The sequence below is a fragment of the Protopterus annectens genome, chromosome 3.part0 (genome assembly GCF_019279795.1).
Source record: "Protopterus annectens isolate FY-2018-M chromosome 3.part0, PAN1.0, whole genome shotgun sequence".
NCBI lineage: Eukaryota > Metazoa > Chordata > Ceratodontiformes > Protopteridae > Protopterus > Protopterus annectens.
This window is the reverse complement of record NC_056731.1, coordinates 1,129,779,274-1,129,806,175: the sequence shown is the minus strand read 5'-3', so window position 1 is coordinate 1,129,806,175 and position 26,902 is coordinate 1,129,779,274. Positions and strand designations below refer to the sequence as shown.

General features: G+C 46.0%; 1 protein-coding gene across 1 annotated transcript in view; it reads left to right on the top strand.

The window, feature by feature from the left end:
* The window catches only part of RIOK3 (RIO kinase 3), a gene marked incomplete in the record, with an annotated part of 1,226,621 nt that overhangs the window by 480,610 nt on the left and 719,109 nt on the right, over positions 1-26,902 (top strand). Inside the window, 1 exon segment of the mRNA XM_044065363.1 lies at positions 26,518-26,661. Within this exon segment, the coding sequence (XP_043921298.1) occupies positions 26,518-26,661 (144 nt within the window).

Sequence of the window (26,902 nt, the reverse complement as noted above, 5' to 3'; positions counted from 1 at the left end):
GGAATCCAACTAGACTCCGCTTTAGAGATTGCACTGTTACCTGTACGCAGAGTTCATTTGATCCAGGAACAGGTCATGCAAATCTTAGATCTTTCGCATCCTCCAGTTCACTTGATTCTTCGGACCCTCAGTTCCATGGCCACAGTCATTCAGTTTCTTCCCCTAGAAAGGTATCACATGTGGGTTTTACAGTGGACCCTGGCCATCCAATGGTCGGCTCTGTCTCAACCCATGTCCATGAAGCTGATGCCTGTGTGCAGACAGCACCTTCTTTGGTGGCTTCAGGCTCAATCTCTTCCTAGGCAGGCCCTCTTCTCTTACACCACCGAGGCCACTGTGACCACGGATTATTCTCTGTTGGAATGGGGGGGCATATCCAGGGGAGAAGTGTCCAAGGCACGTGGTCCCCTGTAGAGACCCAATTGCACATAAACATCCTAGAGATAAGAGCAGTCCTAATAATGTTGCACGCCATCCAGGACCGTCTTCCCTTGGGGGCAGTTGCAATTCAGAATGACAATAATTTAGTGGTCTGGATGGGGAGGAGCACAATTTTACCCATTGTGCAGAGAGGCCATGAGTGTGGGAATGGGAGAGATCTTCCAGGTGCTTTCTTCTTGCAATGCATATACCCGGGGACTCCAGCATGATGGCCGACAAACTCAGCAGATCCATCTTGAGTCCTCACGAGTGGTCCCTCAATCCCACAGCGGTGAAGCAGATTTTTAACCACTGGGGTCAGCCGTGCTTCAACCTCTTTGCCTCCCCAGCCAACCATAAATAATGCATGTACTTCACCGTGATCACCCTGCCCTTAGAGTTACAGGAGGCTACTCTAGTCAACGATTAGCCTCCGGGTCCTTTACGTTTATCCTCCTGTCCCTCTTATTTCCAAGATTTTGCCAAAAGTACAGTGCCTGAGGACATCCCTGGTCCACATTGCCCCTTCTGGCCTCGTCAGCTGTGGTTCCCCTTCATCTGGTCTCATCTAAAGTATCCTTCCTGGGTACTGGCTCCTCTTCAGAATCTGATCTCCCATCCTTTGAGGCATCCTCTTCCAAATGTTTGGACCCTTCATCTAACTGCATGGTTTCTTCAATTCTGGTGAGCTTGAAACAGTCCAGGCTGAAGTCCTCCATCAGGCATATTATCCTAGCATCCCAGAAACCCTCCACTAGAAAGGTTTGTAAGTAGTAAATGGAAAAGGTTTTCTATGTGGGCTAAGAACGGGAATCTGGATCCTTTTTCTGCCTCTGTTTCAGGTATCCCTTTTGTTCTTGTCCTCACTTTTCCAGGCAAGAGCAAGTTTCTCTACTATTAAGCTCCAGTTGGCGTAGATTTAAAATTTTCATGAAAATAGCAAACCTGCTATGTTCTTCGTGTTTCACTGTTGCAGTCATTACATTTGGAGTTATCTGCTTGCAGTAGCCCTCAGTCGGCCTGATTAACAAAGTCTTGGGTCCTGCGTCGGTTGCTGTCTCTTCTTCCATGACGTCAGGCCGTCAGGGGTATAAAACATACAGCCAACGCCATTACATCAGTCTTTCTTGTCGTGCAGTGCCCGAAGCAGAAGCAGTTCGCAAGTGCCGGTCGGCCGACTCCTGAAATTTTCGTTTTCGAGTTTCAGAACCGAAGTCTTTAACTAAAGCTAAGTACCCCATAGGGGAAACTTTTTCTTGCTCAAAACCGATGTCAGTAAAAGGTAATAACTGCATTACTTGTGGAAAGCAAATACATCACAAAGATTTTAATTCGTACTGTATTCCTTGCCTAGGCCCTGACCATGACATACCTTGGTGTTGGTTTGCGCACTATCAGTCATTGGTATATTTTCGCTTCTAAATATTTCGGTTCTCAGTTTAATTATCCAGAAATGCTGTCTGTTAGCCATCCGACTACCGGGATTCTGAGAAAACACAAAGATAAAGACAGAGACAGGCTGCCGAGGTCCAAAGCTGCCGACGACGCTTCTTCTAAGCCAGTCGCCAGTTCACCGGTACTCCGTGAGGTGCTTTTGCAGCCCCTTGATACCCGCTACTTCTGACTCGCAGGCCTCTACTGAGACCCATTCGGAGTCCGATATGCAGCAAGATGCTTCAGCTGTGGAATCTGCGGATGTCTCTACCTTGGACTTTGCAGGCACCAGCTTCTGAGGGTGTATTCAGGCCTACAGACTTGCATATTAAACCAACGCCTCCTTCTTCATTTAGGCCAAAATCTCAAACCATGCCTAAGAAAATGATGCCCAGGCCGCATGCTCAGGCCTCTATGCCTAAAAAACAAATGATAAGAATGGCTGAAGATCTTATAACTCTAATCAGGGGAAGCCAACCTCCCCCTTCTAAGAGACCTAGGACTGAAGTTGTTTATGAACCTTCTGAACAGGATTCTGATTTTTCTGATTCATCTGATGACCTGTATTTGCCCTTATCTACTTTTGAGGATTCTGATGCAGAGGACTCTATTCCCTCTGCTTCCCCTCCAGAAGATTTTTCTTTTGGTGAGACCTTACATATACTGTAAGGGAGCATTTCGACTGGGAAGGCCAGGATTTTTCTGATTCAAAATAGAGGCTTAGGAATTTTTTACTCCTGCCTCAGCCTAGGCCTTTAGCTGTACCTCCTGTACTAAACATTTTTGATGTTGCCTTTTCAGAATCTAGTTTGGCCCCTGATTCTTTGCCTCCTGCTCCCAGAAAACCTGACCGATATTACAGGGTTCCTGATTCTCACAAGTTCCTTTTTAAAAATCCTATTGCGGATCCAGAGACTATTTCACAGGGACCCAAGGGTATTAAGGCTTCTACTGCTAAAAATCCTACCCCATCTGATAGAGACTCCAGGGCGCTGGATTGATGGGGTAAGAAAGTTTACACTTCTGCAACCTTAACCATTAGGGCTTTAAACTGCCAGATGTTCATCGTGTTACCCTGCTGCAATCATCACACTTGGGTTATCCTGTCGTCAGGCGGTCCCGCAGTCGGCCTGAATTCCAAAGTCTTGGTCTGGCGTCAGTTGCTGTCGCTTCTTCCCTGACGTCAGTGTGCCAGGGGTATATATGATGCATCCAACGCCATTTTCTTCAGTCTTTCTTCCCGCGCGGTGCCCGAAGCAGAAGCAGTTCGCAAGTGCCGGTCGGCTGACTCCTGAGATTTTTGAAGTCGAATTTCAGATCCAAAGTCTTCAATAAAGCTAAGTACCCCGTTGGGGAAACTTTTCTTGCCTCAGACCAATGTCAGAAAAAGTTAACAATTGTATTTCTTGTTGGAAGCAAATACCTCATAAGGATTTTCATTCTTATTGTATACCTTGCCTAGGCCCAGACCACGACGTCACTGGTTGTCGCTTTTGTGCTAGGTTCAATAAGCGTACTATAAAAAGACGCTTTGATTTCACACGGCACTACTTCAGTAGAAAATTTAACTACACAATGCCGTTGGAGCAACCGACTACCGGTGTGCACAAAAAACGCAAGGATAAGGACAGGCAGCTTAGACCCAAGCCAGACTCCGAGGCCTCGGCTGGGCCGATCTCTGGTTCACCGGTTTTCAGTGAGGCTCCTAAGCAGCCCCTGGCTACCGCAGAATTGGAACCCGAGACCACTTCGGATCCTTTGGCGGAGAGTGCTAGGCCGACACAGCCATTTACTTTAGGCCCTACCGACGACATTGCAGAAAGAGATGTCTGTTCTGCAGAAACACCTTTGGTTTCTGAAGGTGTCTTCAGACCTATGATGCTCACTATTAAAACGTATCCTAAACTTAAGACACCTATTAAACCAAAAAAGACTGCACTTCAGTCTCCAGTTCAAGGCCCCATGCCTAAGAAACAGATGCTTAAAATGGCTGAAGATTTGATCTCTTTAATCAGGGGTTCCCAACCCCCCCCCCCCCCGACAAAAGGCCTAGACAAGAGGAAGATTATGCTTCCTCTGATCAGGTGTCTATTTCCTCAGGCTCCGCTGACGAACAAGATTACTCCTTTCCCCCCTTATGAAGATTCTGATGCTGAGGATTCCATTCCCTCAGCTTCTCCCCCTGAAGACTACTCCTTTGGGGAAACTTTACACACTATGAGGGAACATTTTCACTGGGAAGGTCAGGACTACTCTGACTCAAAGAAAAGACTCAGAGAGTTTCTTTTACTCCTCCAGCACAGACCTCTTGCTATCCCCCCAGTTTTAGACATTGTGGATGATGTTTACTTAGAATCTAGTTTAAATCCAGATTCTCTGCCTCCTGCTCCAGCCAAACCCGACAGATATTATAGAGTGCCCGAGTCCCACAAATTCCTTTATAAAAGCCCTGTTGCTGATCCAGAGACTATCTCCCAGAGTCCCAAATGGGCTGAGGCTTCTATGGCAAAAATTCCTGTACCCTCTGAAAAGGGACTCCAGAGCACTAGACAGGTGGGGGGAAAAAGGTTTACACTTCAGCCACTCTAGCTATGAGAGCACTTAATTGTCAATTCCACATGCTAAAATACCAGCAATTTCTAATGTCTCAAATAAGGCAAAAAATGAGCACACTCCCTCAACAGCCTGAATTGAAAGAAATGCAGGATGTGCTGCATGCAGCTGAACAGGTGGGCAAACATACTTTACAATGTGGATTTGATTCTTTGGAAGCTTCCTGCAGAGCAGCTGTTACTGGGTCTGTTATACGTAGGCGGCATGCTTGGTTAAAGGAACAAACTCTGCCTGATCATGTTAAAGCAAAGCTTCTAGATGCTCCCTTACAGCAGGATGTCCTATTTGGAGTTAAAGCAGAAGTCGTCTTAAAGAAAATGGAGGATAAGGCAAAATCTATGCAGACGTCAAAGATTTTCTACAGGTTCAGCCCCCTCACTTCAGCAGAAATTGGCCAACAAAAAATTGGTCCTTTCCAGCTACTGACAGACCACAGAGGGGTAAATACAGACACCCAAGAGGCAGAGGACAACCACAAACCCACTACAAACCTCGACAATGGGGCACTGCAACACAGAAGGGAGGAGAAGACAGGCCCCAAACTACTAGAAGGCAAACTCAATGACTTAAACCTCATATGGCAAAGCAAGACTCTCTTGGCAGCTCCCTTGGGAGGAAAATTCGCACTTTTTTCAGACAACTGGCACATCGTCACAAAGGACAAATGGGTCCTAGACATAATTTCACAAAGATACAGATTACATTTCCACACAACGAAAAGAGGAATGCCAAACCTGCCACAAAATCAATGGGCAGAGGCACAAAAACAAATTACAGCTCTCATGGACATGAGAGCCATTCAACTGGTACCTACACAGGAGCAAGGCCAAGGATTTTACTCAAGACTCTTTCTGGTGCCCAGAAAGGACAATGCCTGGAGACCAAATCTGGACCTTTCAATTCTAAACACCTTCTTACAAGTACCCAAATTCAAGATGCTAACACTACAGCAGCTTCTTCCCATGTTAGGCAAGAAAGCATGGCTAGTAACGTTGGACCTTAAGGAGGCATACCTGCATGTCCCTATCAGACAAAACTGCAGAAGATACCTCCGTTTCATTGCAGGTTCAACCCATTGCCAATTCTCTGCACTGCTCTTTGGCTTATCCACTGCGCCCAGGGTTTTCACAAAATGCCTGGCACCAGTAATTGCATACTGCAGACAAAGAGGAATTCAAATATACCCATACCTGGACGACTGCCTCATCCAAGCAGAAAGCAAGGACATCCTCTTACAACATCTGGTTTTTGTAAAACATCTTCTAAGTTGCCTATGGTACACAGTAAACGAAAAGAAATCAAAACTAGTACCCTCACAAAATATGACATTCCTGGGTGCCAGCTTGAATACAACGGCACAGAAGGCTTATCTGATGCAAGACAAACAACTACAATTGACTCAATATTTCAAAACAATGGCAACAAAGACCAAACTCCCTGCAAGAAAAATTCTGCAGGCCTTGGGCTTCATGGCATTTTGCATACTACTAATACCATTTGCAAAGCTGAACATGAGGAAATTACAGTGGTACCTAAAAAGCATATGGTCTCAACACAGCCACAGCTTGGACACAATGATATCTCTTATTCCCTGCCTTCAACAAGAGTTTCTATGGTGGTCACAGGCATGTCACCTCAACAAGGGTCAGCCTTTCACCTTGCCCCCAGCTAGGCAAACTATGACAACAGATGCATCGGACTATGCCTGGGGGGCACACATGGCAGGACAGTGCGTTCAAGGCATATAGACTGCAGATCAAAGGAATCTGCACATCAATCAAAAAGAGATGCTAGCTGTACAGAATGCTCTGACAACCTTCAAGGACCTCTTACATCCAGAACAGCTTACAATAAGGACAGACAACACCACAGTAATGTGGTACAGGGGGTACACACTCCTATCCTCTATGCAGGCAAGCAATGACCTTGTGGAACACAGCACTGGCTTACCAAGTTCAGCTGCAAGCTCAATTCCTGCCAGGAAGAAAGAACACATTGGCAGACGACCTCAGCAGAAACATCATGGATCCCCACAAGTGGAAACTGGATCCACAAGTATTTGCAATGATAACTCAAAAATGGGGCCACCCAGATTTAGATCTGTTTGCCAGCCCCCAAAACTATCAGCTAACAAAATTTTGTACAAGGACTCTTCACCATCAAGCTTGAAAAGTGGACGCACTCTCATTCAGTTGGAAAAACCTGACAATATATGCCTTCCTTCCATTGCCCCTTCTCTCAAAGGTGCTTCTGAAAGTCAGAAAGGAGAGACCACGAATGATACTCTTAGCCCCAGACTGGCCATGCCAGCACTGGTACCCACTATTAAGGAATATGGCCCAGGGCCCACCTTGGATTTTACCACAAATTGCTCATTTGCTCACACAGCAAGACAATCAGATTCTACACAGCCAGCTCAAAACCTTAAATTTGGCTGCATGGCAAATCACCTAAGCAGCCAGCCAGCTCCTCTTCCTCAAGCAGTTATGGATGTTATTCTGGAAGCTAGGAGGCCCAGCACCAGGAAGGCCTACTCGGACAAATGGAAAAGGTTTTGCGCCTGGAACCAAGCTAAAGGTCAAAATATCCTACAGCCTCACATGCCTCAGATTCTATAGTATTTAACTGAGATGTTGCATAAAGGACTTTCTTTTTCATCTATTAAAATTCACGCCTCAGCGATTTCAGCCCATTACAACACGGATCCACCCTTATTTTCACATCCACTTCTAAGGCAGTTCCTCAGAGGGGCAAAAAACATTAGACCCCCCAGGAGAGCACCTACACCAACCTGGGACCTCAACTTTGTTCTGGAAAAACTTACTCTACCTCCTTTTGAACCAGCTTTCTCTGCTGACCTACAGTTTATATCATGGAAGACTGCCCTGCTGCTAGCAATAACTTCAGCCAGAAGAGTCTCAGAGCTTCAGGCACTAATGGCAGTGGAACCATTCCTCATTTTCCATCGACAGAGTTTCTCTACGAACTAAAGGTGGTATCCAGTGTGGTCTTAAATCAAACCATCCACTTACCCCCCTTCTTTCCAAATACACAGAACAAAGGAGAAAGACTCCTGCATTCCTTGGACATTCACAGGCAACTTAGTTACTACTTGGATAAAACTAAGGTTTTCAGAAAATCTGACCAGCTCTTTGTATCCTATGCTGCAGCTTCACAAGGGAAGGCTATATCAAAACAGACCATTTCTAAATGGATAGGACATTGCATTCGTTTTTGCTATACCCATCATGGAAAACCAGTTCCTGCTACCATAAGGCCCCACTCTACTAGGGCAGCAGCTACATCTACAGCCTTCCTCAGGGTGGTGCCAACCAAGGATATTTTGGAAGCTGCAACTTGGAGTTCAGTACACACCTTTACCAAACACTACCACTTACCACTTTACTCTAAGACTAGAGCTGGCTTCGCCACTGCAGTTCTGCAGGGCCTTCTAGCCTCCTCTAACCCTCTCTGACTCCTCCTCCCATCCTTAGCTTTGGGATTCTACCCAAGTGTGATGACTGCAGCAGGGTAACACGATGAACATAGTACAGTTTTGTACCTACCATAAATGTAGATGTTCGAGTGTACACCCTGCTGCAGTCCAGGTTACCCTCCCTCCATCCCGTCGACCTTACTAACTAAATCTTTACAATACCTTTCTGATGTATTTGCTTACAGCTGGAGGAATGTTGTGTTTGTGCTAAATTTTTTAGATTGGTACTAATTACTGACCACCTTTTTGGGGGCACCTGACATCTGGGGCAAGAAAAACTGAAGAAAATGGCATTGGATGCATCATATATACCCCTGGGGCACTGACGTTAGGGAAGAAGCGACAGCAACCGATGCCGGACCAAGACTTTGGAATTCAGGCTGACTGCGGGACCGCCTGACGACAGGATAACCCAAGTGCGATGACTGCAGCAGGGTGTACACTCGAACATCTACATTTATGGTAGGTACAAAACTGTACTTTTCATATGTTAAGTATCAACAACATGTTATTGGATTGCTTAAACAGAAAATGATGTTAATTCCTGACTGTGCTGAAAATAAAGAATTACATGATGTAATGCATAGTGCTGAGCAGGTTGGAAAACATACTTTGCAATATAGATTTGATTCATTAGAGGCCTCTTGCAGGGCTGCTGTTACTGGGTCTGTGCTCAGAAGGCATGCTTGGCTTAAGGAGCAAGGTTTGCCTGATCATGTTAAAGCTAAATTGTTGGATTCTCCTTTAAATCAGGACCGCCTGTTTGGCAACAAGACTGAGGAAGTTCTTAAAAAGATGGAAGATAAAGCTAAATCTATGCAAACTGTTAAAGATTTCTTACAAGTTCAGCTTCCTAGATTTAGTAGGCACTGACCCTGTAAAAATTGGTCCTTTCCAGTCCCTTCCAGGTCTTCTCAAGCCAAACCCAGACACAGCAGAAACCCCAGGTTTCAGTCCCAAGGGACACACACGACTAGGCAGTGGGGGGTTTACGCACCCAAACCTGGGAGTAGTAAGACTCCCCCCTATTGAAAACTGTCTCAATGACTTGCTTTTAAAATTACCAAGCACTTACCAACTGAGTGCTCCTTTAGGCGGAAAGATTGGTCTGCAGGCCAAAAACTGGGAACTCATTTCCCAGGACAAATGGGTTTTAAATTTAGTGTCCCAAGGATACAGATTTAATTTCCACACATTACCAACACCAAGCGGGTGACCAGATCTACCCTCAAATCAGTGAGAAGAGGCCCAAAATCAAGTACTCTCTCTCTCTCTCTCAAATATGGAGGCTATTCAGTTGGTACCAGGAGAGGAAAAGGGACAAGGTTTCTATGTGAGACTTTTTCTGGTACCCAGAAAAGGCAATACATGGCGTCCTGTCCTGGACCTTTGTATTTTAAACACCTTTCTGGTGATTCCAAAATTCAAAATGCTGACTCTTCACCCGCTGCTTCCTATGCTAGGCAAGGATGCATGGTTGGCAACACTAGACTGAAAAGAAGCATACCTGCACATCCCTATCTGGGAGTCTTGCAGAAAATACCTATGCTTTAAAGCAGGCTACATGCACTTATCAGTTCTCTGCACTGCCCTTTGGCTTATCTACTGTGCCCAGGGTATTCACAAAGTGCCTGGCTCCAGTCATTGCATTTTGCAGGCAAAGAAATATTCAAATATACCCATACCTGGACGATTGTCTAATTCAGGAAGAAAGCAAGGACATTCTTTTGAATCATCTGGCCTTTGTTCACAGGGTACTGACTTGTCTGGGGTTCACCATAAATGAAAAGAAATCCCACCTGGTACCCTGTCAACAAGTTATATTCCTTGGGAGCAAGCTGGAATACAGCTTCCCAGGTGGTTTTCCTCATGCCAGAGAAACTGATATATTTGAGAACTTACTTCAAACAAGTGGCTACAAAAACCCAGCTATCTGCAAGTCAAATACTGCAAGCCTTGGGGTTCATGGCCCCCTGCATTCTTCTAATTCTGTATGCAAGGCTGCATATGAGGAAACTACAGTGGTATCTCAAAAGTCTATGGTGTCAACATTCACAGGATCTAGAAGCAAGGATTCCTATCATACCTTGCCTACGCCTAGAGTTCTTTTGGTGGGCAGAGGCCTGTCACCAAAACAGGGGGCTACCATTCACATTACCCCCTGCCGCCCAAATCTTAACAACAGATGCATCAGCTATGCATGGGGGCTCACTTGGCAGGGAAGTGCATTCAGGGGAAATGGAACCCAAGTCAAATGCACCTGCACATAAATCAAAAGGAAATGTTAGCTGTACAGAATGCTCTGATAGCCTTCAAGGACCACATTCTTCCAGGACAACTAATGGTAAAGACGGACAACACCACTGTCATGTGGTACATAAACAAGCAGATCAGTACACATTCTTACCCCTTCTGCAGACTAGCCATGGCATTGTGGAACCCAGCCTTGAGCTACCAAGTGAATCTACTAGCTCATTTCCTGCCAGGAAAACTAAATACACTGGCAGACAGACTAAGCAGAAACCTCATGGACCCACACGAGTGGAAACTGGAAGCAAGGATTTTCAACATGTTGACAAGCAAATGGGGGAGCCCAGATATAGACCTGTTTGCCTCCCCCCAGAACCATCAACTGGACAAATTTTGCACAAGGATTCCCCACAAGCTAGCTTGGAAAGTGGATGCTCTGTCCTTCAGTTTATGCCTTTCCTCCTCTGCCTCTGCTCTCCAAGGTACTACTAAGATCAAACAGGACAAGCCAAGGACTATTTTAATTGTACCAGACTGGCCTCGCCAACACTTGTACCCACTCTTATGCAGTGTGTCACTGTTGGCTCCATGGCACCTGCCTCAGACCCCTACCCTGTTTTCTCAGCAGGAGAACCAGATTCTGCACCCTCAGCTGCAAACCCTGAACCTAGCAGCCTGGCTAATTACCTAATCTCTCCTTTACCATCCCTCAGTAAATCAGTGATGGATATCATTTTAGAGACAAGGAGGCCTAATACTAGAAAATCTTATGCTGCAAAATGGAAAAGATACTGTGCCTGGAACCAATCTCAAGGAATGAACGCAGCTTTGCCCAATTTACCTCAGATTCTACAATACTTGACTGAGATGCTTCATAAGGGCTTGTCTTTTTCCTACATCAAAATTCGTGTCTCAGCCATTTCAGCTCATTATAGCACAGAGCCTCCCCTCTTCTCTCACCCACTGCTCAAGCAGATGTTCATCGTGCATACAGCTGCAGTCATAACAGATGGGTTCTCCTGCCGTCAGGCGGGTCCTCGGGCGGCCGAATTCCAAAGTCTAGGTCCGGCGTCTGTTGTCGTCGCTTCTTCCCTGACGTCAGTGCGACAGGGGTATAAAAGAACCAGCCGATGCCATTTTCTCCAGTCTTTCTTGCCGCGCAGTGCCCGAAGCAGAAGCAGTTCGCAAGTGCCGGTCGGCCAGCTCCTGAGATTACGAAAAATTTGGAACCGAAGTCTTCTTGAAAGCTAAGAACCCCGTTGGGGAAACTTTTCTTGCCTCAGACCGATGTCAGACAAAGTTAATAATTGTATTTCTTGTGGGAAGCAAATACCGCATAAGGATTTCCATTCCCTCTGTATACCTTGTTTAGGCCCAGACCACGTCTCGGTCTGTCGCTTTTGTGCTACATTCAACAAACGCACTATTAAGTGTCAGGCGGAGTTCGCCCAGCATTATTTTGGGAAAGCATTTAACTATACTATGTCGTCGGATACTCCGACTCCGGTTTTGTCTAAAAAATGCAAAGACAAGGACCGACACTCAAGGTCCGCGGTCTCTACCGACACCACGCCTAAGCCGACTACACGTGGTCTGGTTCTCAGCGAGGCACCTACGCAGCCCCTGATTACCGACGACACATCTTTGGCGGTGTCTCCTGTACCCGAGGTCGCAGGCTCCTTGGCCCACACCCTGACTACAGATACTGAAGCCACGCTTGGCGTTGAAACACAGAATGTGGACAGGTCCAACTCCACTCAAGGTGTCTTCAGACCTTCCTCTTCTTTCTCCATCAAGGCTTTCACCAAGTCTAAAGCTTCCATGCACCCTAAGAGACCAGCTACACAGGGCCCATCTCCAGGCCCCATGCCTAAGAAACAGATGCTTAAAATGGCTGAGGATTTAATTACTCTAATCAGAGGTTCTCCACCACCTCCGGACAAAAGACCCAGAGTGGAGGAAGATTCCCCCTCCTCTGATCAGGGCTCCATTATTTCAGAGTACTCTTGTAGCCTCTGTTATCAGAATACAGTCTTACTCCTAAGGGGCTGCCATTTGAGACCTGGTTGGCATGCAAAGGGGAAAGTCATTGGTTTTGCTTTCTGAAGCTATCCCTTCTGTATCCCCCCCTGAGGATTACTCATTTGGTGAAACTCTGCATACCTTAAGGGAACACTTCCACTGGGAAGGCCAGGATTATTCAGATTCCACTGGGAAGGCCAGGATTATTCAGATTCCAAGAAAAGGCTCAGGGAATTTCTTTTGTTACCCCAGCACAGGCCTCTGGCTATACCTCCTGTCCTGGACATCCTAGATGATGTTTACTCGGAGGCCTGCCTTAACCCGGATTCTCTTCCACCAGCTCCAGTTAAGCCTGACAGGTACTAAAGGGTTCCTGACTCACACCAATTTCTATACAAAAGCCATGCTGCTGACCTAGAAACCATCTCACAGGGGCCCAAGGGAGTTAAGGCCTCCATTGCCTTCCGAGAGAGATTCCAGATCCTTAGAAAGGTGGGGAAAAATGTATATACCTCGGCTACCTTATCCATGAGGGCCTTAAATTGTCAGTTTCATATGCTAAAATACCAACAGTTTCTGTTATCTCAATTGAAAAGGAAAATGTCACAACCTGAACAACCAGACATGAAGGAGTTGCAGGATCTGATGCATAGTGCAGAACAAGTGGGTAAACATACCTTACAATGTGGTTTTGATGCTCTAGAGGCTTCATGTAGAGCTGTTGTTACAGGCTCAGTCATACGTAGGCATGCCTGGCTCAAGGAACAAGCCTTGCCTGATCATGTCAAAGCTAAATTACTAGACGCCCCTCTTCAAAAGGGTATACTGTTTGGGGCAAATGCTGAGGAAGTATTACGGAAAATAGAGGAAAAGGCTAAATCAATGCAAACTGTGAAAGAATTTCTGCAGGTCCAACCCCCACATTTTAGTAGAAATTGGCCTTCCAAAAACTGGTCTTTTCCTGCCACAGACAGACCCCAAAGAGGCAGATACAGGCGCCCGAGGGGCAGAGGACAAGCACAAGGCTCGTACAGAGGCAGACAATGGCAAGCTCCTACACAAAGAGGTGGTGAGGACAACTCGCAATCCTTCAGAAAGCAAAACCAATGACTTTCCCCTTTGCATGCCAACCAGGTCTCAAATGGCAGCCCCCTTAGGAGGAAAGCTGGCACTATTCTCAAAAAATTGGCATATTGTCACAAAGGACAAATGGATCCTGGACATTATAAACAGAGGCTACAAATTCCATTATGACACCCTTCCAAAAATTAAAGGCATGCCAAACCTGCCACACAATCAAAGGGCAGAGGCACAACAGCAAATTTCAGGTCTTATAAACATGAAAGCTATTCAAGAGGTACCTACACACGAACAAGGTCAAGGTTTTTATTCCAGGCTATTTCTGGTGCCAAGGAAGGGAAAAGATTGGAGACCGATTTTGGATCTTTCCATCCTAAACACATTCCTACTCGTACCAAAATTCAAGATGCTCACTCTACAGCAACTTCTTCCCATGCTGGGCAAGGAGTCTTGGCTGGTAACATTGGACCTCAAGGAGGCATACCTGCATGTCCCAATCAGACAAAATTGCAGAAGATACCTCAGATTTCTTGCAGGTTCAACCCATTATCAATTCTCTGCATTGCCCTTTGGTTTATCTACTGTGCCCAGAGTATTCACGAAATGCCTGGCATCAGTAATTGCCTACTGCAGACTTCAAGGGATACAAATATACCCTTATCTGGACAACTGCCTGATCCAAGCGGACAGCAAGCACATTCTTCTGAAACATCTGGCTTATGTAATAATATTATTAATCTCTCTAGGATACACAGTCAACAAAGAGAAATCAAGACTAATACCCTCTCGGAACATAATTTTCCTGGGTGCCAACTTGGACACAAACACCCAGATGGCCTACCTCACGCCAAAGAATCAGGGGCAACTAATTCAATATTTCAGAACACTGGCAAATTGCATCAGGCTGACTGCAAGGAAAATCCTGCAGGCTCTGGGATTCATGGCATCTTGCATCTTACTAATCCCATGTGCAAAGCTGCATATGAGAAAACTACAATGGTACCTAAAAAGCATATGGTCTCAACACAGCCACAGTTTGGAAACAATAATACCATTAATTCCATGCCTGCAAAAGGAATTTCTGTGGTGGGCTCAAGCATGCCAAACAAACACAGGTCTTCATTCAGCAAGCCTCAAGCAAATTAAGTCATCACAACAGACGCCTCGGACTATGCCTGGGGGGCGCACATGACAGACCGGTGCATTCAGGGCAAATGGACCCAAAAAGAAAAGCACCTTCACATCAATCAAAAAGAAATGCTAGCAGTGATAAATGCTATTATAGCTTTCAAGGACCTTCTACAACCAGGTCAGCTATTGATAAGTACAGACAACACCACAGTTCTGTGGTACATAAACAAGCAGGGAGGAACACATTCTTATCCCCTATGCAGACTGGCCATGTCACTTTTGAACATGACCATGGACTTACAAATGGAACTACAAGCACAGTACTTGCCAGGCAAGGAAAACACACTGGCAGACAACCTAAGCAGGAATATGACAGATCCACATGAATGGAAGTTGCATCCAAAAGTTTTTACAGAAATAATCCAAGAATGGGGAAGGCCAGACATAGATCTCTTTGCCTCTCACAAAAATCATCAATTGACAAAATTCTGCTCAAGGATCTTCCATCCAAAGGCCTGGAGAGTGGATGCTCTCTCTTTCAGTTGGACATCAATGACAGTTTATGCCTTCCCACCTCTTCCTCTGCTGCCCAAAGTCCTATTGAAGACCAGAGCAGACAGACCAAAGATGATCCTCATTGCTCCGGACTGGCCAAGGCAACACTGGTACCCACTCCTGAGGAGCCTGACGCATTCTCCGCCATGGACCCTGCCTCTAATGCCTCTTCTTCTAACTCAACACAGCTTCAAAACTCTTCACAGTCAGCTGAAAACACTCAATCTAGCTGCATGGAAGATTCCTTAGCATCGCAGCAGGCCCTGCTCTCCAAGGAGGTGCAGGATGTCATTTTGGAGGCCAGAAGGCCATCAAACAGAAAAGCTTACTCTGCAAAATGGAAACGTTTTTGTGTTTGGAATGAGAAAAAGGGCCAGTGCCCTGGAAAACTGAATTTACCTCAAATACTACAATATTTCACTGAACTGTTAAGCAGTGGACTTTCGTTCTCCTCCATCAAAATCCATGCCTCAGCCATTTCTGCAGAATACAACACTGATCCACCTTTATTCTCTCACCCTCTATTAAGACAGTTCCTCAGAGGGGCTAAGAATTTAAGACCTCCAAGAAAACAACCAATACCTGCTTGGGATCTTAATTTCATTCTGGAAAAACTGACTTTGCCACCTTTTGAGCCAGCTGCCTCATCAGATTTACAATATTTATCCTGGAAAACAGCTTTCCTTCTGGCTATCACTTCAGCTCGTAGAGTTTCAGAACTACAGGCTCTTATGGTTGTCCAGCCTTTTATCATCTTCCATCAGGACAGAGTTTCATTACATACCAACCCGTCTTTTATGCCTAAAGTGGTATCCAGGGTAGCTTTAAATCTGGCCATACATTTACCTACTTTTTATCCTAATCCTCAAAACAAAGGGGAGAGATTACTGCATTCCTTGGACATCCACAGATAACTGCGTTATTATCTGGACAGAACAAAACCTTTCAGAAAATCAGAACAGCTTTTTGTGGCCTATGCGGTAGGAGCTCAAGGAAAGTCAATATCCAAACAGACAATCTCAAAATGGATAGCCCACTGCATACGCTTTTGCTATTCCTTTCATGGCAAAACTGTACCTACAGGCATTAGAACTCATTCTACCAGGGCCACAGCCACCTCTGCAGCCTTCCTCAGAGGAGTTCCTACCAAGGATATTTTAGAAGCAGCCACTTGGAATTCTGTACATACCTTCTCCAAGCACTACAACCTACCATTATACTCCAAATCTAGAGCAGGCTTTGCCACTGCAGTCTTGCAGGGCATTTTGGCTCCTCCTAGCTCCACCTAGTGCCTACCACCCCTTTCTTAGCTTTGGGATTCTACCCATCTGTTATGACTGCAGCTGTATGCACGATGAACATAGTACAGTTTTGTACCTACCATAAATGTAGATGTTTGAGTGCTAATACAGCTGCAGTCCAGGTTTCCTCCCTCCTTCCCCTAGGGGCCTTCTTTATGGTGTATTTGCTTGCAACTACTGATGTTAAGTTGTCTATCTCGCTTCATTCTTGCTGGATGGGTTCGAGCCGACCTCGGCCCGACTCGGCCACTCTAAAACTCGAGTTGGTTCCACCGCTCGAGGCTCCCTTATATCCCACAATGCTAGGCGAGAGTTACCCCAGATCTCGCTTTGCCGCTACAGCTTGAGGTTGGTTGTTCTACCGGTTCCTGGTGAGTTTTAGCTTTTTATTAAAAGTTACTCTTTTACCCTTTTTAGTTTAATTATTCTTAAATTAGTGTAGTTCATTGAACTTTATCCCGACCTAATTTTTCCTGCTTCTTTTTTAAGAACTTTTGGTTCTTCCCTTGGGCCTTAGGCCTTCCCTTCCCTAGGGAGTGTTTGTGTAGTTTACTACTGTTTATTGTACTTTATTTTTTAGTATTTTAACTAAAGTAGTCATTCTGACAGGGTATAACTGGTGTGTTTGAGTGTGTGTTTGTGTTCACCAGTTAGGCTATGTCAAAAGAAGCAAAGGTCTCCGGATTCAAGAAGTGTGATGCGTGCTGTCAGAAAATGTCTCTGACAGACGCTCACACTTCTTGTGTCTATTGTCTGGGGTTTGCACCTGCAGGACTCCTGTGCTGTTTGCCATGGCTTCAGCCCCAGGGTCCTGCAGGAAAGAAAAACAAGCTTATTCTGAGAGGTTGTTGAAGCCTGAGGATTCCCTGTCTGTCTCAACAGGGAAGCCCTCCAAGGCATCGAGGTTCGGCCCGCTTCTGAGCCGAGACCTCAGGTTGTTCAACCTTTGCCTTTATCGGCTCCGCTGGAGCCGATAAGACTCAGTCCACAGTTTCTGGGAGCTTCGCTCCGCCGAGCCGAGGTTATCTAGGTACCGTCGGCTCGACAAGATCTTCGGAGCCGACAACCAGAAAGAGGTCTAGGTCACCTTCTCTTGGCTCCGTTCATTCGCTCCAGGATCTCCCCTGCTGTCTGAACGGAGCCAAAGGTCTCATTCCTCTAGGTCATCGAGGCTGTCCGATCATGACCTTCAGAGGGTGGTGAGTCGACTACTCAAGTCCGAGGCACTAGCCCAGATGCTTCAGAGCCCGACTCATCAGTCGGTGCCTGCCCCGTCCATCAACTCTTTCCTCCTTCGACTCTCTTGAGTTCGAGCCGGGTCGTCGGAACCGAGACTGTGGTCACCTCGGGCCGAGACAATTGTCTTCGCTCCGCTGCCGCTCCGTTTCTTCCATGGAGGAATCTCGGCCGGACTTCCCTCGGCTCGAGGGGTGAGTGGCATCGGACCCTTGTCCACCCCTCTCCTCTCGGTGCCCGGGCGCTGGTGAGTTCGGCTCGACATCGCCTCGAGCCATCACTGTCGGTGCCGAGGGGTCCTTAGCTCCTCGGAGCGGGACCTCTGGCTCTGCCTGACAGGGGTGCTTCGAGGTCATGCGGAGTGTGTTAGAGCCTGGCTCTACTCCACAGTCGGCTCCGTCAGCCCCTCCCTCTATGCTGCCTCAGGGTAAGTCGACTCACTCCCTCATCCCGGACCGCAGAGAGCCAACTCCTCAGGAGCTCCTTTGGGATTTCATCCTCTTCCGAGGCCTCTCCTGATTTGGCAGAAGAGCCCCTCGGAAGAGGAAGTGCAAGAGGAAGCACATTGACTCACCTGAGTCTATCACGCGACACAGATCTGGATGATTCTGAGGGTTCCCCGCTCCTTCTGAAGATGTCTCATTTGCAGACATTCTGGAGATCCTTAAACAGAGGGAAATTGGCCAGCCCTCAACCCTTCGGAGGACGAATCTGTGTATCTTGAGGGGTTTGGCTCTCGCCCTTCCACCTACTGGGTGTTCCCCCCAAGCGACCCCCTCATGCAGGTGGTTGCTAAAAAGGCATGGACGGCTCCTGATTCAGTGGACCCCACTCCCAGGAGACCCTCCAAATTCATCACAGCTCCATCAGACAAGGAATTTTAATCGAAAGGAGTCTCTGTGGATGCTATGGTGGTAGCTGCCGCCACAAAGAAGGAACTGGCCGATCCTTCAGTGCCTGTCCATCCACCTAACAAGGAATCTAGGTCCATGGATAGGTACGGGAAGCGGATGTTCTCCTCAGCGACATTTACTATGCGTCGCTGAATTACCTGTGCCATTTCACTGCCTTCAAAGGGACTTGATCAAGGAAGCGAGTGAAATGCTGAAGGACCCTACAGCTGCGGGTTTCAAGAGAAAATGAACACGCAACTGGCTATCCTTAATTCTATTTCCAACTCCTCCATGCCCTCCTCTTATGCGGCCGATGGAGCGAGCAGAGCCAAGAGGAACAGGGTAGCAGGCACGCCTGGATGCGGCTATGCAATTTTGGAACCTTTCAAGACGTCTTTCACGAACTCCCTTTGATGGATCATCTCTTTGGTCCACAAGTGAAAGAAACCCTGACTAGGTGCGAGACTGATGGCAAGACCCTTTCTGCCGCCGGAGTCCGTTTTCTACTCCTTCTAGGCCTTACCCCAAAGGCCAGAAGGGGGAAAGATGTGGTTCAGAAACAATCTCAAGGGACTTCGCCTGACGACAGAGTCGGTTCTCGCCAGAGGCAGAGGGGGAACAACAATGGTAGACGCCGCCTAGAGGCAGAGGGGTCCAGAACCAGGGCAATCGAGACACGTTCTCCGCTAAGCCCTTCCAGCACCCCTGAGGTGTTGCCCGACTGCCCATCTTCGGAGGCAGTCGGGGGAAGATTGTCACTGTACCCAGAAGCCTGGCTATCCTTGACACAAGACAAATGGGTACAGTCCATCATTTCCGAAGGTTATTCTGTTCCCTTTCTTCGTTTTCCAAATCAGTCAAAAAAATCCCTTCCAGATGTTCCACCCGCTCAAAGGGATATAGCAGCTTTGGAAATTTCAAAACTGCTTGCAAAAGAGCTATTCAGCCAGTGCCAGCAGACCAACTAGGATCCGGAATCTACTCAAGGTTCTTTTTAGTTCCAAAGAAAACAGGGGACTGGAGACCAATTTTGGATCTCAGTATCTTGAACAGATCGGTCAAGAAAACAAGATTTCGGATGGTCACGCTGCAATCCATTCTTCCCCTATTGGGAAAAGGAAACTGGATGTGCTCTGTAGACCTTCAGGACGCTGTACTATCACATAAAATGAACAGACGCCCAGAAGATTCCTCCGCTTCAGGCTGGGAACCAGTCATTTTCAATTCAGGGCCCTGCCCTTTGGTCTCACCACTGCCCCGGTGTTTACCAAATGCATGGCAGTGGTAGCTTCTCACCTGAGACGACAAGGATTCCAGGTGTTTCCATATTTGGACGACTGGCTCCTCACAGCTCCCACCAAGCATCTCCTTCTGATGGCCAGAGATTTCACTTTTCGCCTGTCAAAACTGGGTATCTCAATAAATTGAAAAGTCTGTTTTGTCGCCTTGTCGCACTATTACCTACATAGGCTAAATTTAGATACTGTAAACATGTCTGCAACACTAACGAACCAAAGGATATCAGACATTCAACAATTGGTATCACTACTTCTCAACAACAACAGAGCCAAAGCCAGGTTAGTTCTAAAGGTGTTGGGAATCATGGCAGCGCCCATACCTCTCCTTCCATTGGCCAGATACCACATGCGGATCCTTCAGTGGATGCTCTTTTCTCAATGGTCATACCAGGATCTTCCACTGTCTCACACCATTTTGATCACGCAAGCTGCAAAAGCATCTCATGTGGTGGATGTCTTCCCCCCAGCTCCTGTTGGGGAGACCATTTGTTCCACCTCCTCCGGTTGCTACTCTGACAACGGATGCCTCCCTGATCGGGTGGGGGCATTATCAGGGCAGGACAGTCCAGGGCACATGGCAACCAAACGAATGCCACTTGCACATAAATGTTCTGGAAATGAGAGCAGTGCTTTTAGCGTTGCAAGCCCTTCAAGACTCTCTTCCCTTGGGAACGATTGCAATCCAGACAGACAATATGTCTGTAGTGTGGTACATCAACAAACAAGGCGGAACCAGATCATACCCCTGTGTCGAGAAGCACTCAGACTGTGGCAATGGGCGATTTCTTCTCAGCGATAGCAACGCACATCCCGGAAGTCCAATCACATTGCGGACAAGTTGAGCAGAGCTATTCTCATGCCTCACGAGTGGTCTCTGAAAGACTCTGTAGTGAGAGAGATTTTCTCAAGTGGGGTCAGCCTTGCTGCGATCTTTTGCTACTCCCCAAAACAGCAAGTGCAGAGAATACTTCACTCTATTCCCTTTACCAGGCCAACCCAGCAGGGACGCTAGTCCAAGTTTGGCCCCGGGACTTCTGTATGCATTTCCTCCTTTCCCACTGATCTCTCAAGTAATACAGAAAGCTATCGCTCAGAAGGCCTCATTGATCCTCATTGCTCCTTACTGGCCTCGACAAGTGTGGTTCCCCTTTCTACATCGATCTCTTTGAGCGACCGTGGAATCTGGACCTAGTTCCAGATCTTTTGATCCATCAGTCGGGTCAGTTTCATCGCCCTCCCTCTCTGAACCTCACTGCTTGGTTCCTCCACTTCCAACCGTAGCCAGGCTTCCTCAATTATCTCACTCTGTTAGAGATATTTTGATAGCTTCCCATAAATCTTCCACTCGAAAGATTTATTTGAGTAAGTGGAAACGCTTCTCATATTGGGCACAAGGAAAGGACATAGATCCTTTCACCGCTTCCATCCAACTAGTCCTTGATTTTCTTGCTGAACTCTTCCATGCAGGTTCATCTCCATCTACTCTTAAGGTTCAATTGGCAGCTATTTCTAATTTCCATGTGGGTATTTCTGAATCTGCCCTAATGTCCCACAAACTCTGCAAAGTTTTTGAAAGGAGTTTTTCTTCTCAGACCTCCTGTAAGAAATCCTCCTTCTCCTTGGGACCTAAATTTAGTTCTTGCTTCTTTGATTCTTTCCCCTTCGAACCTGCAGCTTCATGTTCCTTAAAGTTATTATCATGGAAAACTCTCTTTCTGGTGGCTATCACATCAGCTAGAAGAATTTCAGAACTTCAAGCACTCAGTTGTCGCTCTCCTTACCTTGTGTTCCATAAGGACAGAGTTTCCTTGAACTAACCCGCCCTTTTGCCTAAGGTGGTTTCAACATCAAATCTAAACCAATGCATTGACCTCCTGTCTTTTTCCGAGTATTCAAATAGGTCTGAACAAAAATTACACTGTCTGGATGTTCATCGTCAATTAAGGTACTACTTGGACAAGACTAAACAATTCAGAAAATCTGATCAGCTGTTTGTCTCCTATGGAAAGCAGAAAGGGACTTCCAGTTTCAAAGGTATCTTTATCCAGATGGCTAACATCTCTGATTACCCTTGTTTATGAGATTAGACACCAAAAACTGCCTAATAAGCCTAAAGCCCATTCCACCAGAGCTTTGGCTACTTCTCTAGCCTTCCAAGACAGACTGCCTATTGACACCATTCAGCGGCGGCTACTTGGGCTACTCCTCACACTTTTATTTCCCATTATAAGTTGGATTTAGCTTCTAGGCATAGAGCTAATTTTGGTTCCACTGTTCTCAGGAGTCTGTTCCGTTAGGCCACCCAGGACAAGGTGCTAGGGACGCTGTCCCATCCAGCAAGAATGAAGGCGAGATAGACAACTTAACATATAGAAGTTATGTTCTTACCATAACGTTCCATGTTAGTTGTCTTCTCGCCTTCTTCTATGCCCCACCCTCCTTCCCCCTGGCCTGGACAGACCTAGAGGAGTTGTGATCGTGACCTCTCTTTCTACCACCTCTTTCTTAGCTATATGCTATTATTGCATATTTCTTGTTTCAGGATGTAGGTCACCCTTCTTCTTCCTGTTGTTAGAGGTGGATTCTGTTTCTTACAGTTATACTGTTTCTGTTATAAGCTGGGGTTAGCTTACAAACGAGATCTGAGGTAACTCTCGCCTAGCATTGTGGGATATAAGGGGAGCCTCGAGCCGGTGGAACCAACTCTCGAGTTTTTAGAGTGGCCGAGTCGGAGCCGAGGTCGGCTCCGAACCCATCCAGCAAGAAGAATGCGAGAAGAAGACAACTAACATGGAACGTTATGGTAAGAACATAACTTCTATTTTTTTGATTATATTGCATTGCATTATTACATAATTTTATGTATTGCCTTCCTTCTGGGGGCACCTAACATCTGGGGCAAGAAAAACTGAAGAAAATGGCGTCGGCTGGTTCTTTTATACCCCTGTCGCACTGACGTCAGGGAAGAAGCGACGACAACTGACGCCGGACCTAGACTTTGGAATTCGGCCGACCGAGGACCCGCCTGTTGGCAGGAGAGCCCATCTGTTATGACTGCAGCTGTATTAGCACTCTAACATCTACATTTATGGTAGGTACAAAACTGTACTTTCCTCAGAGGGGCCAAAAATTTAAGGCCACCTAGGAGAGCTCCAACTCCAGCCTGGAATCTTAACTTCGTCTTGGAGAAACTCACTCTTCCTCCTTTTGAGCCAGTTGCTACTGCAAATTTAAAATTTCTTTCCTGGAAAACAGCCTTCCTTTTAGCAATCACTTCTGAAAGAAGGGTATCTGAATTATAGGCCCTTATGGCAGTGGAACCTTTCATCATCTTTCATGCGGACAGGTTGTCCCTCAGAACCAATCCCTCCTTCATGCCCAAAGTGGTATCCATTGTGGCTCTTGATCAGTCCATTCATTTGCGTACCTTCCTTCCTAACCCACAGAACAAAGGGGAACGAATACTGCACTCTTTAGATGTGCACAGACAGCTTAGATTCTACTTGGACAGGACTAAACCTCAGAGAGAATCAACTGCTGGTGGCATTTGCTGCAGTGACAGAGGGGAAAGCTATTTCAAAACAAACCATTTCAAAATGGATAGGCCACTGCATTCATTTCTGCTATAAGCACCATGGAAAACCTGTCACACAAGGCATCAGACCCCATTCAACTAGGGCTGCATCTACCTCTACAGCCTTTCTCAGGGGCTTCCCTACTAGGGGCATCCTAGAAGCTGCTACCTGGATTTCTATACATACTTTCAGCAGGCATTATCATTTGCCAGTTTTCTCTAAATCCAGAGCTGGTTTTGCCTCTGCAGTCTTGCAGGGCCTGATAGCTGGTCCTAATTCTATTTAAATTCCTCCTGTCAACCTTAGCTTTGGGAATCTATCCAAATGTAATGGCTGCAGCAGTGAAACACGAAGAACATAGTACAGTTGTGTATGCTTACCATAAATGTAGATGTTCGAGTGTATTCACTGTTGCAGTCCTGGTTACCCTCCCTCCAGCCCCCTTTCTTCTTTTGGCTGTACCTCTACTCTCACTTACTATGCTCTAAAAGCTTTTTGGTGCATTTGCATTTTTGTTGGAGGTATATCCTTGTATTTATAGATTTGATTGCTTCCCATTAGGGGGGCACCTGACATCTGAGGCAAGAAAAACTGATGTAATGACGTCACCTGCATGTTTTATACCCCTGATGACTTGACGTCCTGGAAGAAGGGACAGCAACTGACGCAAGACCCAAGACTTTGTTAATCAGGCCGACTGAGGGATACTGCAAGCAGATAACTCCAAATGTAATGACTGCAACAGTGAATACACTCGAACATCTACATTTATGGTAAGTGTACACAACTGTACTTTCTCTTCCAGACTTTGCAAAGTGCTTATGAAGGGTGTTTTCCTTCTAAGACCGGCTGTTAAAGATCTCTGACCTCCGTGGGCCTTAACCTTAGTGCTGCAGTTTCTGACTAAGAGTCCTTTTGAACCTGCCAGTTCATGCGATTTCAAGTTCTTGTCATGGAAAACTGCCTTCCTGTTTGCCATAACTTTGGCTATGAGGGTTTCTGAATTGCAAGCTTTTTCCATTGCTTCTCCATATATGATCTTTCACAAGGACATGGCACCACCTGCGGACAGACAGTTTTGTGGGAAAGGGGGTTCCAGTTGATGCTGTTGTCGTTGTGGTGGCCACAAAGAAGGATCTAGCTGATGAGAGTTCCACTGTCCACCCCCCCCCCAACAGGGGGTCACGGGCGATGGACAGACTGGGGAAGCGTGTCTTTGCTTCAGCGACTTCTGCAGTAGGATTACTGAACTACCTGGCACATTTTGTTAGACGTTAGAGAGATTTGACCAAAGAGTTATCAAATACTCTCTCAGGAACCATATCTGCAGAGGTTAGGGATTCATTAACTTCTCATTTGACAACCCTACGGGCTATTTCCAATAGTTTCATGAGGTCAATTTCCAACATAGTGGAAAGAACCAACCTCAAGAGCTGCAGATTCAGGCATTTCCATGAGGAGGCATGCCTGGATGCACTTATGCGACTTTGTGGAGCCATTTCAGTCTAATTTTGTCAATGCTCCCTTTGATGGAACATCCCTTTTTGGCCCTAAAATGAAAGAAACGCTCTCTAGGTATGAGAATATGGTAAGATCTTGTTTGCCATGGGCATACGTTTTTCAGCACCCTAGAAAACCTCTAGGAATCAACGTAGTGGCCTGAAAATGTGGTTCAAGTAATCCCAAGGTTCATTCCATGACCTGTATGGAGGAAGTGCCCCCAGAAGCAGATGGGGGGAACTCTAATGGACATTGTCGCGCTCGTGGCAGAGGTGGCCCACAAAACCAGGGTTCACGAGAATCTTTCTTTGATAAACCCTATCGGCGCTCCTGAATGGAGGCCTGACTGTCCACCTCTGGAGACAGTCAGGGGAAGATGGTCCCTGCACCAGAGAGCCTGGCTAGAATTAACAAAAGATACTTGGGTGCAGAGGATTATATCCAGAGATTTTATAGTACCATTTCCCCTTCCATGCCCAATTCCCAGGAAAATCCTCAATGTTCCACAGGCTCAACGAGCAATTCAGATTCAAAAGCTTCTAGAAAGAAAGAGTCATCCAAGAGGTCCCACCAGACCAGACAGGATCCAGAACTTACTCAAAGTTCTTTTTAGTGCCAATAAAAATAACAGGTGACTGGAGACCAATGTTGGATCTCACAAATCTAAACAAATCTGTTCAACAAACCAAGTTCCAGATGATCAAGGTTCAGTCCATTTTTTCCTTTCTGGGCAAGGACAGCTGGATGTGCTCAATAGATCTCCAGGACGCCTACTATCACATAAAGATGAACAGGTGGTCCAGTAAGTACCTACGCTTCTGGCTGGGAGCAAGTGATTACCAATTCAGAGCACTGCCCTTTGGACTCAACATAGCCCCCAGGGTATTTACTAAATACATGGCAGTAGTAGCAGCAGCATACCTCAGACTGCAGGGATTCCAGGTCTTTCCCTACCTATATGACTGCCTCATTACCATTCTGACCAGGCATCAACTCATGCAGGCAAGAGATCAGATTCTCCACACCTGTGCTGTCCTAGGAGTAACCATAAACTGCAAGAAATCACAACTTCACCCAACTTAGACATTGGAATTTATCAGAGCACTGCTCAACACAAAGACCGTCATTGCTTCCCTTCCACCTCGCCGTGTTTTAACTTTAAGGTCGCAGGTCAAGAAATGTTGTGTCTGAATGTAGAAAAACGGGATTCATTTCACTTGCTATACTTTTTATGTTAATTTTATTGTTAAAGCTTAGTTTGATTTTCTTTTCTGTTATTTAAGGGCAGCAACCATTAATGTAATGCAGAATCATTTCTGAATGTAGTAAGATTGGTGATGGTTCAAATATTGATTCCCTGAAGTTACACTACTGGAATGCCTTAGTGTTGTTTTAGCATTACTGTGAGATCATACCATGTCAACGGTGTTCCCCCTAAATTGGTATTTTCTCTTTTCCCAATGTTGTGCAGCCCTAGTGTTGGTAAATTTAGGTTTGCATATGCATGGCTGGGTGAAGTCACCCTTAAAACTTTTTCCTGAATATTCTATGGTTGCATTGAATGAGTTTGCCTTTAGTAATGTACTTGCTGGCATTCGAATCGTGGGCTTTTGTAGTGGGTATAAAAAATACATGGATGTGAGCTAATAAAGACCTAAAATACTTGAAATAGATTATTTTCTAAACCTGTTTTTTTAAACCTTTTCTTTTTAGTTTGCACCAGAATTTCAAGTTGGTGATGGATTAGGAATGGATCTGAAGCTGTCCAACCACGTCTTTAACGCTTTAAAGCAATACTCTTATAATGAGCAGCGTCGCAGTGCCAGGTTGCATGAGAAGAAGGAACACTCAACTGCTGTATGCTATTACTTATTTTGTTTATTTTTAATGTTGTGTTCAGATTCTAACTAAGGAATACTCATTGTAGTAATGTAAAAATGTATTCATTGTCATTGTTGAGTGGGATTGTTCGAGTTCAGAAATGCTGATTGTAGTGAAAGTAGCAAGATTTAAAATATGCGATATGGCATTGTAGACGTCTTGAAATTCTGCTGCATTGTTGGTGAGTTGTCTGTGATCTTAGTGTGCAGTACCACTG